At 40.8% G+C, this 17,570-nt stretch overlaps 1 protein-coding gene and 1 pseudogene across 1 annotated transcript; one reads left to right on the top strand and one right to left on the bottom strand.

Moving 5' to 3' along the window:
• Nucleotides 1-255: 255 nt before the first annotated feature.
• Nucleotides 256-4,664, top strand: LOC105055814 (uncharacterized; annotated as a pseudogene).
• Nucleotides 4,665-11,143: 6,479 nt separating this feature from the next.
• Nucleotides 11,144-15,383, bottom strand: LOC105055673 (phenylalanine ammonia-lyase 2). The gene is made up of 2 exons (XM_010937592.4): nt 14,774-15,383; nt 11,144-13,069 (listed from the first exon to the last, which is right to left on the bottom strand). Exons 1-2 carry the CDS (start codon nt 15,136-15,138, stop codon nt 11,320-11,322), a joined length of 2,115 nt encoding a protein of 704 aa, XP_010935894.2. The 5' UTR covers nt 15,139-15,383; the 3' UTR covers nt 11,144-11,319.
• Nucleotides 15,384-17,570: the final 2,187 nt, after the last annotated feature.

Genomic DNA, 17,570 nt, shown 5'->3' with positions numbered 1-17,570 from the left:
GGTACTCGGCTTGAAAGCCCCGCGCAGTCGTCGCAGCCGAGGCAGCACGGTGCAAAAAGACGTATCTCTGCATGGATGACATTGAACTACAGGAAATTAATAATAGTTTGGTGAAAACAGAAGCAGGTGGGCGGCTAAATATCATCATAATATGGAGGCAAAAGGGGTAATGGAATATCCTCCTCAAACCATCCGAAACACGATTTCCCAAAAACGCGTCAGCTGTCGTACGTGTTTGTTGCTGTACGAGTCAACACATACTACTCTTCTGCCAGGTCTACGGTTCGTGGGTTTGGAATCCCATCATGCATCACATTGATTGGAGACTCTTATAATATATGCGACATGAAGACACTCTATAAGAATGGTGTTGCTTCGTAGTTTTATGGTGCATGAGACGCATTTGCGGTGTGATTCGGCAACATATGTTTGATGACTTTGATACGAATTCGGAGCCTAGGCATCATTGGAGATGGGCAGCAGTTTGCATAGAAACCTGGAAACAGTTTCGTGGGTCCTCTTGTCGATCATCCTGCCTGGTTGAAGGAAGCTGACTGTGGGTGTGAGAAACAATCGATCCGGCGAGAGATAGAGTCTTAGAAACCAAAAGACCTTGACCGCGCGCAGAACATGCGTGGAGAGCATGCCGAGGGGAGGCCTTTTCTTGACCCAGTCCAAATCAAACGTGTGGCCTTTGGGCTTGGAATATTATTTCCCATGGATGCACCAGGATGGCAGGCAGCATCCAAATCCTTCGGTTTTATATAGATATTGCTCCATTTTAGGTTGCTTTGGGCTTAATCAATCCATGCGTCTTCGAGCACTCCAACCGCGCGCAGGACTGCTCTAGCGCTAGCATGCAGCAGAAGGCATGGATGGAAAAGAATTATTACCATTCTCGCTTCTCTGTCTTGTTTCTTTGCTCTCTCCTATATATCTTCCTCTCAGCGTCCGACGCAGCAGCCGCACCACCCCTACCAGGGCCTTCGTCCATTCGATCCGAAGCAGCAGCACTCCTCAGATGGAAAGAAAGCCTTGAGGGACCACACGGCAACCTCACTTACGATCTGAAGACATGGACGCCACCATCCGGTGCTGCTACTTCCCGTCCTAAAGTGTCAGTTAGCCCTTGCAGTTGGGAGGGCATAATCTGCAACTCTGCTGGAAGTGTGACCGAGATACACCTTCAGGACAGGGGACTAAGAGGAACACTTGATGAATTGAGCCTCTCATCCTTTCCGAGCCTTGCTCATCTCGATCTCAGCGGCAACTTATTGGAGGGCGTACTTCAAAACCTGAGCTTCTCCTCTATCAACAACCTCATTCACCTCGACCTCAGTGACAACGACTTCTATGGCACACTGGATAACTTGAGCTCCTCTCCGGGCCTCACTTATCTTGACGTCAGTCGCAATGGGCTGCATGGGAGATTTCCTTCAAACATCAGGGAGACTCTTCCCCAGCTAACGCACCTTTATGTTTCTGGGAATCGGCTTTCAGGTACGTTGCCTCCCCTGTTCAACAACTGGACCAATCTCAATTCGCTTGGACTCGACTCCAACAATTTTTCTGGAAGCATTCCTCCCGAGATCGGCAAGCTCGCAAAACTTGAGATCTTGGACTTGTCTTATAACCAGCTGAATGGCTCGATCCCGGAAGAGATTGGAGGTCTCGTGAATCTGGTCTCACTACATTTGATGAACAATTCGTTGTCCGGAGTCATCCCTTCTTCTATTGGCAATTTGAGCGACTTGGGATATCTGTCACTCCATGGCAACTCAATCTCCAGTTCAATTCCTCAGGAAATCGGACATTTAGGAAACCTGGTTCTTGTAGATCTCGGCAGTAATTTGCTCGGTGGTATCATCCCAAAATCTATAGGTGGTTTGTTGAAGCTAAACTTTCTGCATATTGTTTTCAATAACATTCCTGGTTCCATCCCCTCTGAAATAGGAAACCTTACGAGTCTTTATTACCTTAATGCATCCCATAATTCTCTCGGTTCTATCCCCTCTGAAATAGGAAACCTTACGAGTCTTCTTTCCCTGGATGCATCCCATAATTATCTCTCTGGCAACATTCCGAGATCGTGGAGTAACCTGGGCAGTCTTTACGATTTAAGACTTGACGGGAACAGGCTCAGTGGTGGTCCAATCCCACCAGAAATTGGGAGTCTCACGAATCTTACTTTTCTAAGCCTCGACCTCAACAGAATTTCTGGTCCAATCCCCCAAGAAATGGGGAGCCTGTTAAGTGTGGGTAATCTAAGTCTGTCGAATAACTCTTTGATAGGTCCCCTTCCTTCATCGCTTGGTAACCTTTCTCGGCTAGAGGGTTTGTACCTCGATGGAAATCACATTTTTGGTCCAATACCGCCAGAAATTGGAGAGCTTCAACGTGTTTCTGTTTTAGATCTGTCGGGTAACCGATCCCCCCGTCTTTGCGCAAGCTCGTCCTCCTCAAACGTCTTCACCTCAATAGGAATAGACTTTGTGGGTCGATCCCTCCAGAGCTAGGAGAATTGAACTCCCTTGTTATTCTCCAGCTATCCATGAACAAACTTAGTGGGCTCATACCACCACAGCTGGGGAACTGCTCGGATCTTCAGACGTTGGACCTCAGTAAGAATGAATTGCGTGGGGAGATACCTGAAAGCCTTCTGAACTTACACAACTTGTCGGGCTTGAACCTCTCCCACAACAAGCTCACCGGTCATGTCAACATTACGGCTGATGTCTGGGTGCGCCTCGACACCATCGACTTATCATACAACCATCTGAACGTAACTCTTCCTTACGACGACGCATTGCCCTGCGAGGATCTCATCGGGAACATAGGTTACCCCCAATGAACCTCCGTGTAGGGCACCGACGACAACTTCTCAAGGAGTACTGCAAAGTCAAGCAGAAAGGTCGAAAGCTGTGATCTTTGTTGTGCTTCCTCTTTCGCTGATGCTTCTGCTGTCTTCTGTGGTGAATCCTTGTGGTCAAGTTTCGGAAAAATTCATGGTCTCGTGGAGGAAGGGAGACAGAGCTAACGACGAGAAGGAATGGGGCAGATCGGTTTTCGATATGGAATTATGATGGGAGGATTGTGTTCGAAGACATCGTCGAAGCAACAGAGAACTTCGATGACATATACTGCATCGGGGTGGCCGGGTGGAAATGGAAGCGTCTATGAAGCAGAGCTGCCCACAGGCCAAGTGGTAGCCGTCAAGAAATTCCACTCATCGGAGGGTGGAGAGCTGGTTGACGAGGCGAGCTCGAGGAATGAGATACGGGCTTTAACTAGAATTCGGCACCGCAACATTGTGAAGCTTTATGGGTTCTGTTTGCACGCTCGATGCAGGTTCTTGGTATATGAGTACATGGAAAGGGGAAGTCTGGGTGGCCTCCTCGCCGATGATCGAACAGCCATGGAATTCGATTGGGTGAATGCAATAAAAGGCATGGCGGATGCCTTATCTTACATGCACCATGATATTTCTCCGGCGATGGTACACAGAGACATATCGAGCAAAAACATTCTCTTCGACTCGGAGTTCAAAGCATGCGTCTCTGATTTTGGGACAGCAAGAATCTTGAAGCCGGATTCTTCAATTTGGACCGCACTCATGCGGATATGTTGCTCCAGGTAATTTGCGTCTTTAGCAACATATTTTTTCAGAAGCCAGCACAAAGAATTTACCAGCCATGCACCGCTCCTAAAAGGGTACGGTTTTATTATTATTATTATTATTATTTATTTTTAAAAAAAAAATTCTAAATACGTTGAAGCATGAATGCACTTGTAGGCATCTACTATAAAATCATTTTTTACTGCTTTTCTCAAAGTCAACTTGAGGATTTAAGAGTATCCCTACGGAAGAAATTTCAATTTTTCTCTTTTCATATCGTTTTGACTCCCCACCTGTTCCCCCACCAAGTTCAAGTACCGAGTGCACTTTTTGCGGTACATATATCTTTTTCTTCCAAAAACTAATGGAAACAGCAAGTCGCCATTTTAATATTCTGATGCATCGGACACTTTGTCAGAATGGATTTTCAATTTTAATTCTTGCTATCAAAAGAATCACACTGAACCGGAGGAAAGCCTGATATCGTTTACCGCTCATAGGATCAAGAGAGCATACAAATGGGTTTACTGAGATGCATTCGTGGTCTCAATAAAATCGATTTGGTTCTCTTATTTTATGGAAAACATGATAAGATTGCTATACATATAGCGGATACATCATGATTATTATGATTGAAAGTATGATGAATTGAAGAATGAATTATGATTTGATTTTTCTCTTTTTATTTTAGAGCTTGCTTACACAATGATGGTGACGGAGAAGTGTGACGTGTATAGCTTTGGGGTGGTGGCACTTAGAAGTGATTATGGGAGCACATCCCGAAGAACTAATCTTGTCTTTGTTCGCATGCTCAGACCTAAATACATTGCTAAAAGATGTGTTGGACCGACGTCTCCCAACCCCCATTGGCAAGGTGGAGAAGGAGATGGTTTGTGCAGTGATGCTAGCACTTGCATGTTTACATGCTGATCCAAAATCAAGGCCGACCATGGGGTGCGTATCTCAGAAATTATCAGCATGTAGGCTATCTTTTCGAGAGCTCAATGCAGTGACCTTGGGTGAGCTGATGAATCTTAAATTGTAGTGTTCCACGCATAACATGGTTGCACGAAATTAAATATATATATATATATATATATATATATATATATATATATATATATATATATATATATGGTAAGAGAAGCAAGATGCCAATCGGAAAAAGCTACATAGAAATATGCAAATTAGTTTTGTAGATCGACCGGATCAATCGTATTGTAAATTATTATTCGCTAGTGTAACAAATTGATGTCTAGACACATCAGATAGCAACATTTAACATACTAATCATCCAAACCACAATCTCATTGAAAAAAGATAGCTAGGATGTGTTATTTGGGTTCTTTGATCATGTAAAAATATTGAAGATCTACCAAATCTATAATTGATTTGAGATTAAATACATATCCATTTGGCTCATTATATACTTCCATCCTTTAAGTCTTGATATCCTTGTTATGCTAAGGATCTAAATTCATTCACAAATATCATGATTGGCTCGTGGTCGGTCCAAATAGACCCATGCTGCAATCTCCCTTAATCTACATGAGCCATGACTTGGGTTTATTCTGATATCATTTATCACAGTTCAGGATCTCATCTAAAACGATTAGCCTAATAGTAAACAAATATACCCAAGGCACGGCAGCAGCTGACCAGCAAGGGAATTATAAACTGAACATAGCAAGGAAGAGGATAGGAAGAGGATGCATCAATGTCAAACATGGCTACAGTAATTTATACATGGAAGAGAGTCTGGTGGAAACAATTTGGTGATTTTCCAATAAGCTGGCTGAAGAAAGATTAGCCCACGAGTGGAATGTAGAGATTTGTGGAGGACTGAAGGAGCCGAGGCGGCCTATTTTTTCTAAAAGACCCTTGGCTTTCTTTCTCGATTTGTGTGCCAAATAATAGACATAAACATTGGATGCCATCCTTTTCTCATACTTTTATGGATTTTTTTACGTATTCAGGAGGTCCAGAGGGCATTTATGTTGGGGGACGGGCCAATAACATTATGACAAACGGCAATCAGTGCCTGGATTTCTTAAGTGAATGAGCATCTGATGAAAAGATAAGCGGCAGCCTCAACTCAGGTACCGCACAAAGGGCATCCGGAGCTTACGAGCTCCATCTTTGCAAGAATTTTATCGTTGTGCAACTTGCTGCCGCACTTGACTTCTTCCACTTCCTTATCCATTGTTTCCTTTCTCACTGTCCCTACTGCTACCATCAAACCATGCACTTCTACTTCCATTATCGTAAAACACACACACAAAAAAAAAAAAAGGGTTAAGAAGAAAAAAGTGCTCTTAAATTTATGCAGCGACAACTGTTAATGGAAATTTGGGCTTATACGCTTTTTGGAAAGAAAGATGACTCAGAAATCTGGTGAATAACGAATAAAACAAATAATAACAAGATGTAGGGACCTTTTGCACCTTTTATCAAAAAAAGAAAAAAAAAGAAAAGAAGAAAAAAAAAATCTGATGGATTTAGGAGGGGGTAGGAAGAAATTCTATTGTAGAGTAAGAATAGAGAATAGAAAGATTTGAATTCTAAAAACTTTACTTGATTGCAAGAAAAGAATTATAAGATATATTTATAGGACTTCATGGAACCTTCTACAAACTAACTATTTTTAGAATTTTATGACAAGAAATCTTTGACTTTTGTAGAACCTTCTAGAGAATTCTTTCTACTATATTCGTAAGGCCTTCTAGAGAAATCTTTCTTCTATATTTGCAGGACCTTCTAGAGAATTCCTCCTACTATATTCATAGGGCTTTCTAGAGAAATCTTTCTTCTATATTTGTAGGATCTTCTAGAAAAATCTTTGTAGGGCCTTCTAGAGAAATCTTTCTTCCATATTTGTAGAGCCTTCTAGAAAAATCAAGTTTAAACCCCCTTTAAACTTGAACCTTCATGACTCCAAGCATGCCTCTTAGCTTTTTAAAATCTACCACCTTGAGAGGTTTTGTGAAGATATCGGCTATCTGATCTTTTGTTGGAATGTAGAGAAGTTGTATCTCTTTGTCTTTGATACAATCTCGAATGAAGTAAAATTTTATGTCGATGTACTTGCTCCGATCATGAAAGACTGGATTTTTGAAAAATGTATAGCTGATTTATTGTCAACAAAAATGCTTGTTGGCTCTTCTTGTGAAATCTTCATTTCTTGTAGAAGTCTTTGAAGCCATAATGCATGACAAACATAATTTGCTACTGCAACATACTCTGCTTCACAAGATGAAAGTGTAACTATTTGTTGTTTCTTCGAAGACTGTGAATACTATACCTCCAATATAAAAAGCAAATCCACTTGTGCTTTTTCTATTATCAATATCTCTAGTCCAATTGCTATCACAAAATCCAACTAGCTTTATTGGGTTGGTAGATGAATAAAAAATACTATAATCTTGTGTACCTTTGATATATCGAAGAATTTTTTTTGTGGCGATTAAGTGATTCATTTTTGGCTTATCCAAGTAACGACTTATAACTCCAACACTATAGGTAATATCCGGTCTTGTGCTTGTGAGATATCTTAAGTTTCCAATCAAACTTTTGTAATATGTTGGATTGACAAGATCTTCTTCTCCATCTTTGCTCAATTTGGTGTTGTATTCGATTGGGGTGTTGCTAGAATTACACTTCTTTATGTTAAATTTCTTCAAAATCTCCTTTGCATATTTGCTTTGTAAAATGAATATGCCTTTATTTGATTGGTTGACTTCAATACCTAAAAAGTAAGACATTAGGTCAAGATCCATCATCTCAAATTCTTTGATAATTGAAGTCTTGAAATCGTCAATCATTGCGAGACTATTCCCTGTGAATATCAAATCATCCACATATAGGCAGACAAATAGAACACCACCAATATTATTAATCTTATATAAAGAGAATGTTCAAGAAGGTATTTTCGAAAATTATTTTCAGCAAAATATTTTTCAATCCTTCTATTCCAGGCTCGTGGAGCTTGTTTCAATCTATAGAGAGCTCTTTTGAGTTTGTAAACTTTGTTTTCCTGTCATTTTTTGAATAAAACCCAAAGGTTATTCTATGTAGACTTCTTTATCCAAATAGCCATTTAAGAAAGCTGATTTTACATCTATTTGAAAATTTTTTCATTTCATTTGAGCCGCTAAGAAAATAAGAAGGCGCATCATCTCCATTCGAACAACTGGAGAAAAAACTTCATCATAATCAATACCATATTGTTGTTTGTAGCCTTTCACCACCAAACGAGTTTTATATTTTTCAATTTCTCCTCTTGCATTTGTCTTTGTTTTATACAACTGTTTGACTCCAATCGCTTGATGATCTTGGAAAAGATTTATGAGTTCCCAGATGTCATTCTTCTCGATTGATAAAATTTCTTCATGCATAGTATTTTTTTATTTTTCTTCTTTATTTGCATCATGGAACTCAATTGGATCACAACCTGCAAAAAGGCAAAACATACTATAATTATTAGCATCAAGGCGCCTTGTGATGTCAAGCAATTTTTGGATACTCCGATTTTTGTGTACTCTTTTACTTAAACTTTTTTGTGGAGATGGATGTCTTGAACTTTGTTGTGGAGTTGATGAAATTTTTTTTTGATGCTTTGGATCTTCTTCTTCTTCAATATATTCCTTGTTTTCTTGTATTTTGTTATTATCTTGCCAACTCCACATTTGCTTTTCATCAAAATCAACATCCCTTGAGAAGATCACTTTCTTTGTAATAGGATTATACAGCTTATAGCCGCTTAAATTTTTAGCATAGCCTAAAAGAATACACTTTTCTCCTTTATCATCAAGTTTGGTCCTTTTCTCTTCGGGCACTTTGACATAAGCAACACTTCCAAAGATGCGAAGATGATCAACCTTAGGCTTATATGAACTCCAGGCTTGTTCGGGTGTCATATTATAAAGCTTTTTTAAAAAAAATCTGTTCAACAAATAAACTACACAAGCAACTGTTTCTCTCCAAAATTCTTTAGGCATATTTTTATCTTTTAACATACGTCGAATCATATTTAAAATATTTTTATTCTTTCTTTCCGAATCTCCATTTTGTTGAGGTGAATAAGGCATAGTAACTTGATGAGAAATTTTATATTCTTTAAAAAAATTTGAAAGCTCATTAGATAAATACTCGCCGCCGCGATCCGATCTCAAAGCTTTAATTTGAAAACCACTTTGTTTCTCAACAAGAGACTTGAATTCTTTAAATTTTTGAAATACTTCACTCTTTTCTTTCAGCAGATAAATCCATGTCTTTCCAGAATAATCATCAGTGAAGGAGATATAATATTTGTTACCTTCCATAGACATTGATTTGATCGGCTCGTAAACATCTGAATGTATCAGCTCTAATGGTTTTGTTGCTCTTCTTGACCTTCCTGAAATGAAACTTCTCTTTTGTTGCTTTCCAACTATACAAGTTTCACATTTTTTCTTGGGTATTTTCAACCAAGGCATCCTTATCACCATATTTTTGCTGGACAAAAGTTTTAGTCCATCAAAGTTTAAATGTCCATATCTAAGATGCCATAGAGTAGAATCATCAAAAATTTGTGCCATCATACAGGAAGAATCATCAACATGCAAACTCAACTCAAACATTCTATTTTTTGACATAGAAATATGTACAATAAGAGTGTTATTGTTGTTTCTAAAAAGAAAGGCCCAATTCTTTCATGTGAATGTCATAGTCCTTTTCAAATAATTGACCCAAACTAAGAATGTTGCTTTTCATATCTAGAATATAATAGACATCCGAAATAAAATTTTGTGTACCATCTTTGAGCTTGATGAGGATTTTACCTTTCTCTTGAACTGGCCTTGTAGAGAAGTCACCAAAAGTCACTGAGCCTTTGAAGCTTTCATCCATCTCAAAAAATATCTCTTTCATGCCACACATATGATTGCTAGCACCTGTGTCAAGATACCAAGTATTTCTTTTGGCAACACCAGTAGTACTGTTATAGGCCAAGAGTAGGGTTGCTTCTTCTTTTTGTTCTTTTGTAAAATGAATTTTCTCATCCACATAATTAGCATCATCTTTGTACCAACAATCTTTAGCATAGTGCCCATATTTTTTACAAACAAAACAATATGGTGCTTGTTGTGCATACCTTCCTTTTCCTCTAAAATTAAGAAATCTTCTTCTACCACGACCTCGGGCTTGGAAGTCTCTTGTGTCTCCTTGACTTCTTTGTGGTTAATCTTGATGGAATCTTCCACGGCCTCGACCATGAAAACTTATTTTATTTTCTGGATTACTTTTTTCTTGTAATGTAAGATTTGTTTGAAGTACTTGCTCAATGGGCTTTTCTTCCATCCTCTTAGAAAGCTTTTGTTCATGTGCTTTTAAAGAGCCCATGAGTTGCTCTATAGTCATCTCCTCCAGTTCTTTTGATTTTTCAATGGCTACAACAATGAAGTCAAATTTTGCATCTAAAGAGCGCAAAATTTTCTCCATGACTCGAACATCAGTAATTTCTTCATCATTTTTTTTCAATTGATTGACTATAGATATCATTCTTGAAAAATAATCGAAAATTGATTCTGCAGTTATCATTTTTAAAGATTCAAATTCAGATCTTAAAGATTGTAACCGAATCTTCTTTACCTTTTCTGCTCCTTTATGTGCCTTTTGTAGTAAGTCCCATGCCTCCTTTGATGTTGTGGCTCCGGCGATGATCTCAAATATACCTTTATCTACACTTTAGTAGAGTGTGTAGAGGACCTTCTTATCTTTCTTTTTTGACTCCTTATTTTATTTCTTTTGCTCTTGTGTGAGTATTGCTTCATCTTCTATCGACTTCATGTAGCCATCTTCTACAAGATCCCAAACGTCAAGAGATTCGAGCAAAGCCTTCATTTGGATACACCAATTATCATAGTTGTCTTTGTTGAGTTTGGGTATTTGGGATTGAACAAAGTTCATGGAGGCCATGGATCTTTTGTGGCTCTGATATCAAATTTGATGGACTTAGGAGGGGGTAGGAAGAAATTCTATTGTAGAGTAAGAATAGAGGATAGAAAGATTTGAATTCTAAAAACTTTATTTGATTGCAAGAAAAGAATTACAAGACATATTTATAGGACTTCATGGAACCTTCTACATACTAATTATTTTTAGAATTTCATGACAAAAAATCTTTGACTTTTGTAGAGCCTTCTAGAGAATTCCTCCTACTATATTCGTAGGGCCTTCTAGAGAAATATTTCTTCTATATTTGCAGGACCTTCTAGCGAATTCCTCCTACTATATTCGTAGGGCTTTCTAGAGAAATCTTTCTTCAATATTTGTAGGATCTTCTAGAGAAATCTTTGTAGGATCTTCTAGAGAAATCTTTTTTTTATATTTGTAGAGCCTTCTAAAATAATCAAGTTTAATTCTAACAAAATCAAATAAGCAACTTTTTTTGGGAGAAAAATCAGAAACATGCTTCTGTATGTGTATATGCCACGCCACGTTTGCTTTAAATGAAATGCTATGCATACATAAAACTAAGGACAATGGCAATTGAAGAAAGAAAAGTTTAGAAGAACGTAGTATAATACCAAGAGATAAGTCCTTGATCGAATCACATTTTCCCTGCTAGAACACTGCAGGGTCCTTACATCCAAATATCAAAACAAGAGACAAATGAGATAAGAGCTAACGAGCAGCAGCAGAGAAGCATCCCTTCACAAGCGATCCTAACAAATAGGAAGGGGAGCACCATTCCAATCCTTCAAGCACTCCAGCAGAGGGTCGATCACCTTGCCCTCGCAGATAGCATTGAACACCTTGTTGAACTCCTCACCAGGCGACCGGACTTTCTCGCCTGTAAGGAACCCTGCGTCCAGTTCATCCCTCACAAACCTGTACAGAGGATAAGACCTGCACTCCTTGATCCTGTTCGCAATGGCTGAGTTCCCATTCTCAAAAGCGACCCTCGCACCCTCCACTTCTTTTGGCAAGAGAGTCTTCAACTCCTCTTCGAAAACAGAGATCTTCTGGAAGATGGAAGAGCTGGGATCCTTCTCCTTCTCCCCGTTGTTGAGGGCGTGCTCGACAAGGACCTGCCTTAGCTTCTGCATCAAAGGGTAGGTAAAGCTGCAAGGATCATCGATGTAGGCGAAGACGTACTCTCGATCAATGACCTTGATCAGGTCCTTCTCGCAGAACCTCGAGGGGTGAAGCTCCCCATTAGCTCCGATGGTCAGTACTCTCTTGGCCACTTGGGTCACCGTGTTCTTGACGGTGTTCTTCAGATTCTCCTCCAAATGCCTCAAATCGATGGCTTGGCAGAGCGCGACCAGGTAGGTGGAAGACATGAGCTTCAGGATCTCTACAGCCTCCGCCGTCTTCCTTGCCGAGATCAATCCCAAGGAGTTGACGTCTTGGTTGTGCTGCTCGGCGCTTTGGACGTGGTTGGTGACGGGGTTCCCGAGGAACTGGAGCTCCGAGCAGTAGGCAGCCATGGCGATCTCAGCACCTTTGAATCCATAGTCCAAGCTGGGGTTCCGTCCGCCAGAGAGATTGGAAGGCAGCCCGTTGTTGTAGAAGTCATTCACGAGCTCGGAGAACTGCGCGAACATGAGCTTCCCGATGGCGGCGATGGCCAGCCTGGTGTTGTCCATGGAAACGCCTACGGGCGTGCCCTGGAAGTTGCCGCCGTGGAGAGCCTTGCTCCTGGAGACATCGATCAGTGGGTTGTCGTTCACCGAATTGATCTCCCGCTCGACCGACTTGGTGGACATCCTGATCACCTCGATCTGAGGGCCCAGCCACTGGGGGGAGGTGCGGAGGGCGTAGCGGTCTTGCTTGGGCTTCTGGAGGGGGTCGAGCTCGTGGAGCTTCTTGGCCATCTTCATGTAGGAGCTGCCCTCCAGTATGTATTCCATGAGGGCCGCAGCCTCGATCTGGCCGGGGTGGTGCTTCAATTTGTGAGTGAGGTGGTCGGTGAACTCGGGCTTCCCCTGCATGACTTCGCAAAAGATCGCCGACAGAACTTCCGAGAGGACGGCGAGGATGTTGGTCTCGAACAGGACCATGGAGGCCAGGCCGGACCCGACGGCGGTGCCATTAACGATCGCGAGGCCCTCCTTGGGCTGCAGTTCGAAGAATCCGCTGGGGATCCCGGCAAGCTGGAAGGCTTCCGAAGCATCGACGGTGGTGCCGTCGGGGGTGGTGGCCTTGGAATTTGGGCGACCGGTGAGGAGGCCGGCGATGTAGGACAGCGGGACGAGATCACCGGAGGCCGATATGCTGCCCCTGAGCGGCAGGCATGGGGTGATGCGGCCGTTGAGGAGGTTGGTCATAGCTTCCAGGATCTCGAACCGGATGCCCGAGTAGCCTTGAAGCAGGGTGTTGATCCTCACCAGCATGGCTGCCCTCGACGCCGAAACTGGCAATGTGTGTCCTGATTCCGCACCTCCGCCAAAAATTCCGGCATTGAGGAATCTGCACCATTTAAGAGATTTTTATTACGAGTTAGTCATGCACCGATGAAAAATATATATAGCTACAGTTCTGCATGCTTGATATATATATATAGATATTATAAGATACTCATGCAGCTACATATGCATTCTTCCCCCTTTCTTTTTGCTTTCATTTTATTTTTTTCTTTCTTTCAATCCCAAGTGATGTATGAAACAGAGCATCATAAGTTTCAGAGCAACGGATCGATGTCGGTGATGACTTCATGCAGAGGACTTCAATGATGATGCATAGCATGGGATATTATTGTCTGGAGAGGAAAAGCGTAAGAAAGCTTGCCTATAGGGAAGGACGAAATTTGAAGGATAGTATAGCCCACACAACGCAAAGTCGAAACGCATCTAATATTCGGAGTAGCCCGATATTTCTACTATTTATTTTCTTCGATCGGAGATGATTTCTACGACTTCTAAAAGACAATATTGACCGCGTATCTTGCCACTATAAATAGGCCCGTCTCTATCACAATTGACCATACCATGTTGCAGTAAAACCTTTTCTTAAGAATTAACGCCTAAAAGGTTGATATGCCCGCTAGCTTGGTGATCCAAATCTGATGCTTCTTTGGTTTCTTCGTGAAAGTTTGCTGCAATATTATCGTCCGCCCATTTCCTCACTTTTAGGTAACGTATGCTACTGGCTTATCAACCAGGCTTGCTATGCGAGATGCCTTTTAAACTCCGTTGGGGGAGATCCTTTGTCTGTCGTCCACGTATCCCTAAAACCAATCTTTCTTCGCCTGCTCGCTTGCGTTAATTTCGTCACTTTTGGCCCACAACAAAAGTCATATTCTTCTGTAATCCAATCCATGATGTATAAGCATGGTGAAACATCACGATAATTTATTGGAGATATGCAAAAATAAATAGGCAGCTTGCAAGAACATGGAAGGGACTGATCACTAAAGAATTTTAAAAGAAAAAAAAAATGGTAAGTCAGATTTATTCAATCAACCTACGGTAAGTCAGGTTTATTAAATCATTAATGTATTATAAATAAATTCATGAAAATTAGAAAATAAAATATGCAAAAAAAAAAAAAAAAAAAAAAAAAAAATCAGCTGGAAGTCTTCCTGTCCGCAAAAGCCTGCCAAGTAGGTATTCCGGTGCCAAAGCACCTGTCGCAAGTTAGGTGGGGTGGGTAGGAGACAATACTGGCCGATATCCTCACCCCACCTCTAGCCTTTATGTATCAGGTCATATTTACCTTTGTATACACTGATAACAACAACAACAATAATTAGAGAGAAGCAATCTCCTCCCACCTACCAAGGTAAAGTAGTCTTACCATCACAAGACCAAACCAAAATCCACGGAAGATAAGGAGATCTAACCACCTTGAAAGTCACGTGTAATGAAACCCACAGGCCCCATGCAATCATTTAAAGCTCACTGGCGCACCAGACCCTGTTGGGGCTTCCACCAATCCCCTCCCTCTTGGTATAATTTTTTTTTTTTTTTTAAAAAAGGGTAAGACGGGTGACTTGGACTGCAAAACAGTGATGTCGAGGCTAGATGATCATCAATATTATTCCTAACAGATTTTAAATTATTTCTTTTTTAATGTTTTTGAGGTATGAAAGAGACCAAAATTTCTCTAACTATACGTGGTTGGAAACGAGAGAGAGAGAGAGAGAGAGAGAGAGAGAGAGAGAGAGAGGGAGACCTGATGAGCTCCTTCTGCAGGGCGCCTCCTTGCTTGGTCCTCCTATGAGAGGTTGCGCCAAAGCCGGTGGTGACCCCATAGCTATCGGTGCCCTTGTTCATGCTGTCCATCACCCACTGGCTGCTGGCCTTCACGCCGTCCCTGGTGGCTTCCGAGAGCTCGACCGTCACGGGCGACTCGCTCGTCGCCACGGCTGCCACTTGCGATATCTTCAGCGTGGCGCCCTCCAGCCTCACCAGAGGCTTCCTGTACTCCTCCACCATGTGCTTGACCTCATCGAGGTGGCTCCCGGTCAAGGCCTCGGCGGCCTTGGCCCAATGCAAAGGATCCGGTAGACAGAAGCTCTTAGCACCGCCGTTCTCCATGACGCAACCAAGACAAATTAACAACAACAATAACAACAAACAACAACTTGGTAGCTTGGCTACCGCACGAGAGAATACACAAGTTTTTTGGATTGGTTTTGAGGGGGGAAAAAAAAAAAGAGAAAAATTTGAGAAACTCTAGTTTCGATGGAGGAGAGAAGGAGAAACTAAAAGAAAAAAAGGCCGATTAACGTGGAACAGTGTATTAGTGCGGAGCTAGAGAGGATGTTTCGAGCTCCTGAGTCTTGGTTGGTGATTTGGGTGGCTTAAATAGAAGGGCTCGGAGTTGGGTGGTTGGGAGATCAGAGAGAGAGGAGGGGTTGTTGAGGAGGGATCGGGGCCATCGACGAAGGGTCTTGGAATTGGACGGCTGATTTGACCGACACGGAGGTTGAGCGTGGTGGGTGGGCATGCAGAGCCAACCCCGCAGGCTCTTACTCGTCAAAGGAGACGGGGGTTGGTGGGAAGGGATATGTAAGCACGCTGTCACCTTCGTCGCTGCTCCACCTGGAGTTATTCGCTTAAATTTTTATTAGTAACGCTCTCTTTCTCGCTTTTTCCCCTAAAATAATGAAAACATGAAACTATTTTTACTAAAGTATATCTCCCCCCTCTCCTTGCCATGAAAAAAAATTGTAAAACTTTTGGCGTTAGAGATAGTTAAAATTGACAAAACCCGAATAACCCAATCCAACCCAACCTGATCTTATTTGTATTGGATTCTTCAAATAAAAAGTTTTTTAGTTGGGATATGGGTCAAAGTTTTAATTCTATTTGGTTTATGATGGGGTAGATTTCTATACAGATCAAAATAATTTGGATTCCATGGAACCATGATTTTGGATAAGATTTTTTTTGAGTGTCTATCTTTTCTCCAGACGAGTTGTTTGAATCATTTTGAGAATTAACCAACAAAAATTACAAATATTAAATTTGATAGGTCAGTGCAACTCTATTAGAGATTGAGCTTTATAAAATAAATTAGATTATGGTCAAAAGATGACCCAAAATGATATACGAATGGTATGGCTGATCTATTGCCACACTACATGGCAATAAAGAATCCAGCATTCAATGGCGACCCTCATGCATTGAGACATTTCATTGTTTGTGTATAATTTGTTGCTCTATTATAATATAGACTATTATAATACAGAACTAGCATATTATAAGCTCTTAATCAAAAGAAGCCTATTATAAATCATAATATTGGCTTTGATGGATGCTTAACATGAGTCAAACAAAGTTGAGGGCTATGGTGTGGACTGATGTCACTACATGTGTACGATCACATGGAGCAAAAGCTTCTCATATATATTTGACTATCTTAAAATGTATTTAATTGGTAAATATCAAATTAATTTATTACATAAAATCTCATTTTATTTCACAGGTTGAGATCAGGATATTTCAAAAAAGATGCAAGAATTATGTTAACCATTCAAAATATCAACCCAAATATCAATATCAATATCAATATATATATGTGTGTGCGCGCGCGCGCGCCTGTATGTATGTATTAAAATATTAAAAAGTTCTCCAACCTGCCTATTTTCAAGTGAGATAAGCCAATTTTCATATAACAAGAAGTAAAAGCGATGCAAAATAACAGATGTCTTTCTTCTTTTTTTTTTTTGATGGATTAACTAAAGATCTCTATCCTATTCAGTAGGAGACAAGTGAATTTCTTCAGTTATCATCAAAACTTAAAATACACAATTATTTGGAAATCATGGGTGTGTAATTAAGGATCTTTATGTCTAGATGAATATTCAGGTTAGAAAAAGATAATCTAATCAAGCCGAGCTGTTCTTCAAACTGTACTAAGAATGCAGTTGTTATGTCCACCAAAAATTCTAGAACTCCCATGGCCACATGACTCATTTAATTAGAGAGTCCATACGCAAAGGAAAGTTCCGTGAGCTAAAAAAATTATATCTTTTTTTACGATTGGCCTGTCCATATATAAGCTCAACAATGTGGCAATTTAAGGAAATTCCTTTTAATAAAACATTCATATCCTTATCAGAAATGGAAAAGAAAGCACAAAAATATATCCATCTCATTTGCCGGTACACAAGCCGTATTTAGGATTTTTTTTTTTTTTTTTTTTCTGGAAATGAACCATTTTTCTGCTGCTGTTGTCGCGGTTGGAAGTCGCCGATGGAGTCTCTGGATAACAAATAACTCGCTTCACCGCTTGAAGTAAAACACCCAGATCCCGTACATGTTAAAAGCCTTGCTTGCAGGTGGTTGAGTACGAGTCTCTCTCCATATATGGTTGGTTGGGAATTCGAATTCGGAGCAAGACTACAGCCCGCCGGGAAGAGGTTCTGTATATATCTAAACTCAGTGTGGTGTGCATCGGTTATGATGAAATAGTAGGGGGTCACCTCTCTCTCTCTCTCTCTCTCTCTCTTAAAAAAGAAAAA

The sequence above is a fragment of the Elaeis guineensis genome, chromosome 12 (assembly GCF_000442705.2).
Source record: "Elaeis guineensis isolate ETL-2024a chromosome 12, EG11, whole genome shotgun sequence".
NCBI classification, from domain to species: Eukaryota; Viridiplantae; Streptophyta; class Magnoliopsida; order Arecales; family Arecaceae; genus Elaeis; species Elaeis guineensis.
The sequence above is the reverse complement of the archived record's forward strand: the minus strand, read 5'-3'. Positions and strand labels throughout refer to the sequence as shown.

Excerpts from the sequence above, each read along its gene's own strand:
- LOC105055673 (XM_010937592.4), bottom strand. The coding sequence starts at position 15,138 with ATGGAGAACGGCGGTGCTAAGAGCTTCTGTCTACCGGATCCTTTGCAT. Across the intron at positions 13,070-14,773 it reads CTGCAGAAGGAGCTCATCAG|ATTCCTCAATGCCGGAATTT; the intron begins GTCTCCCTCTCT and ends TAAATGGTGCAG.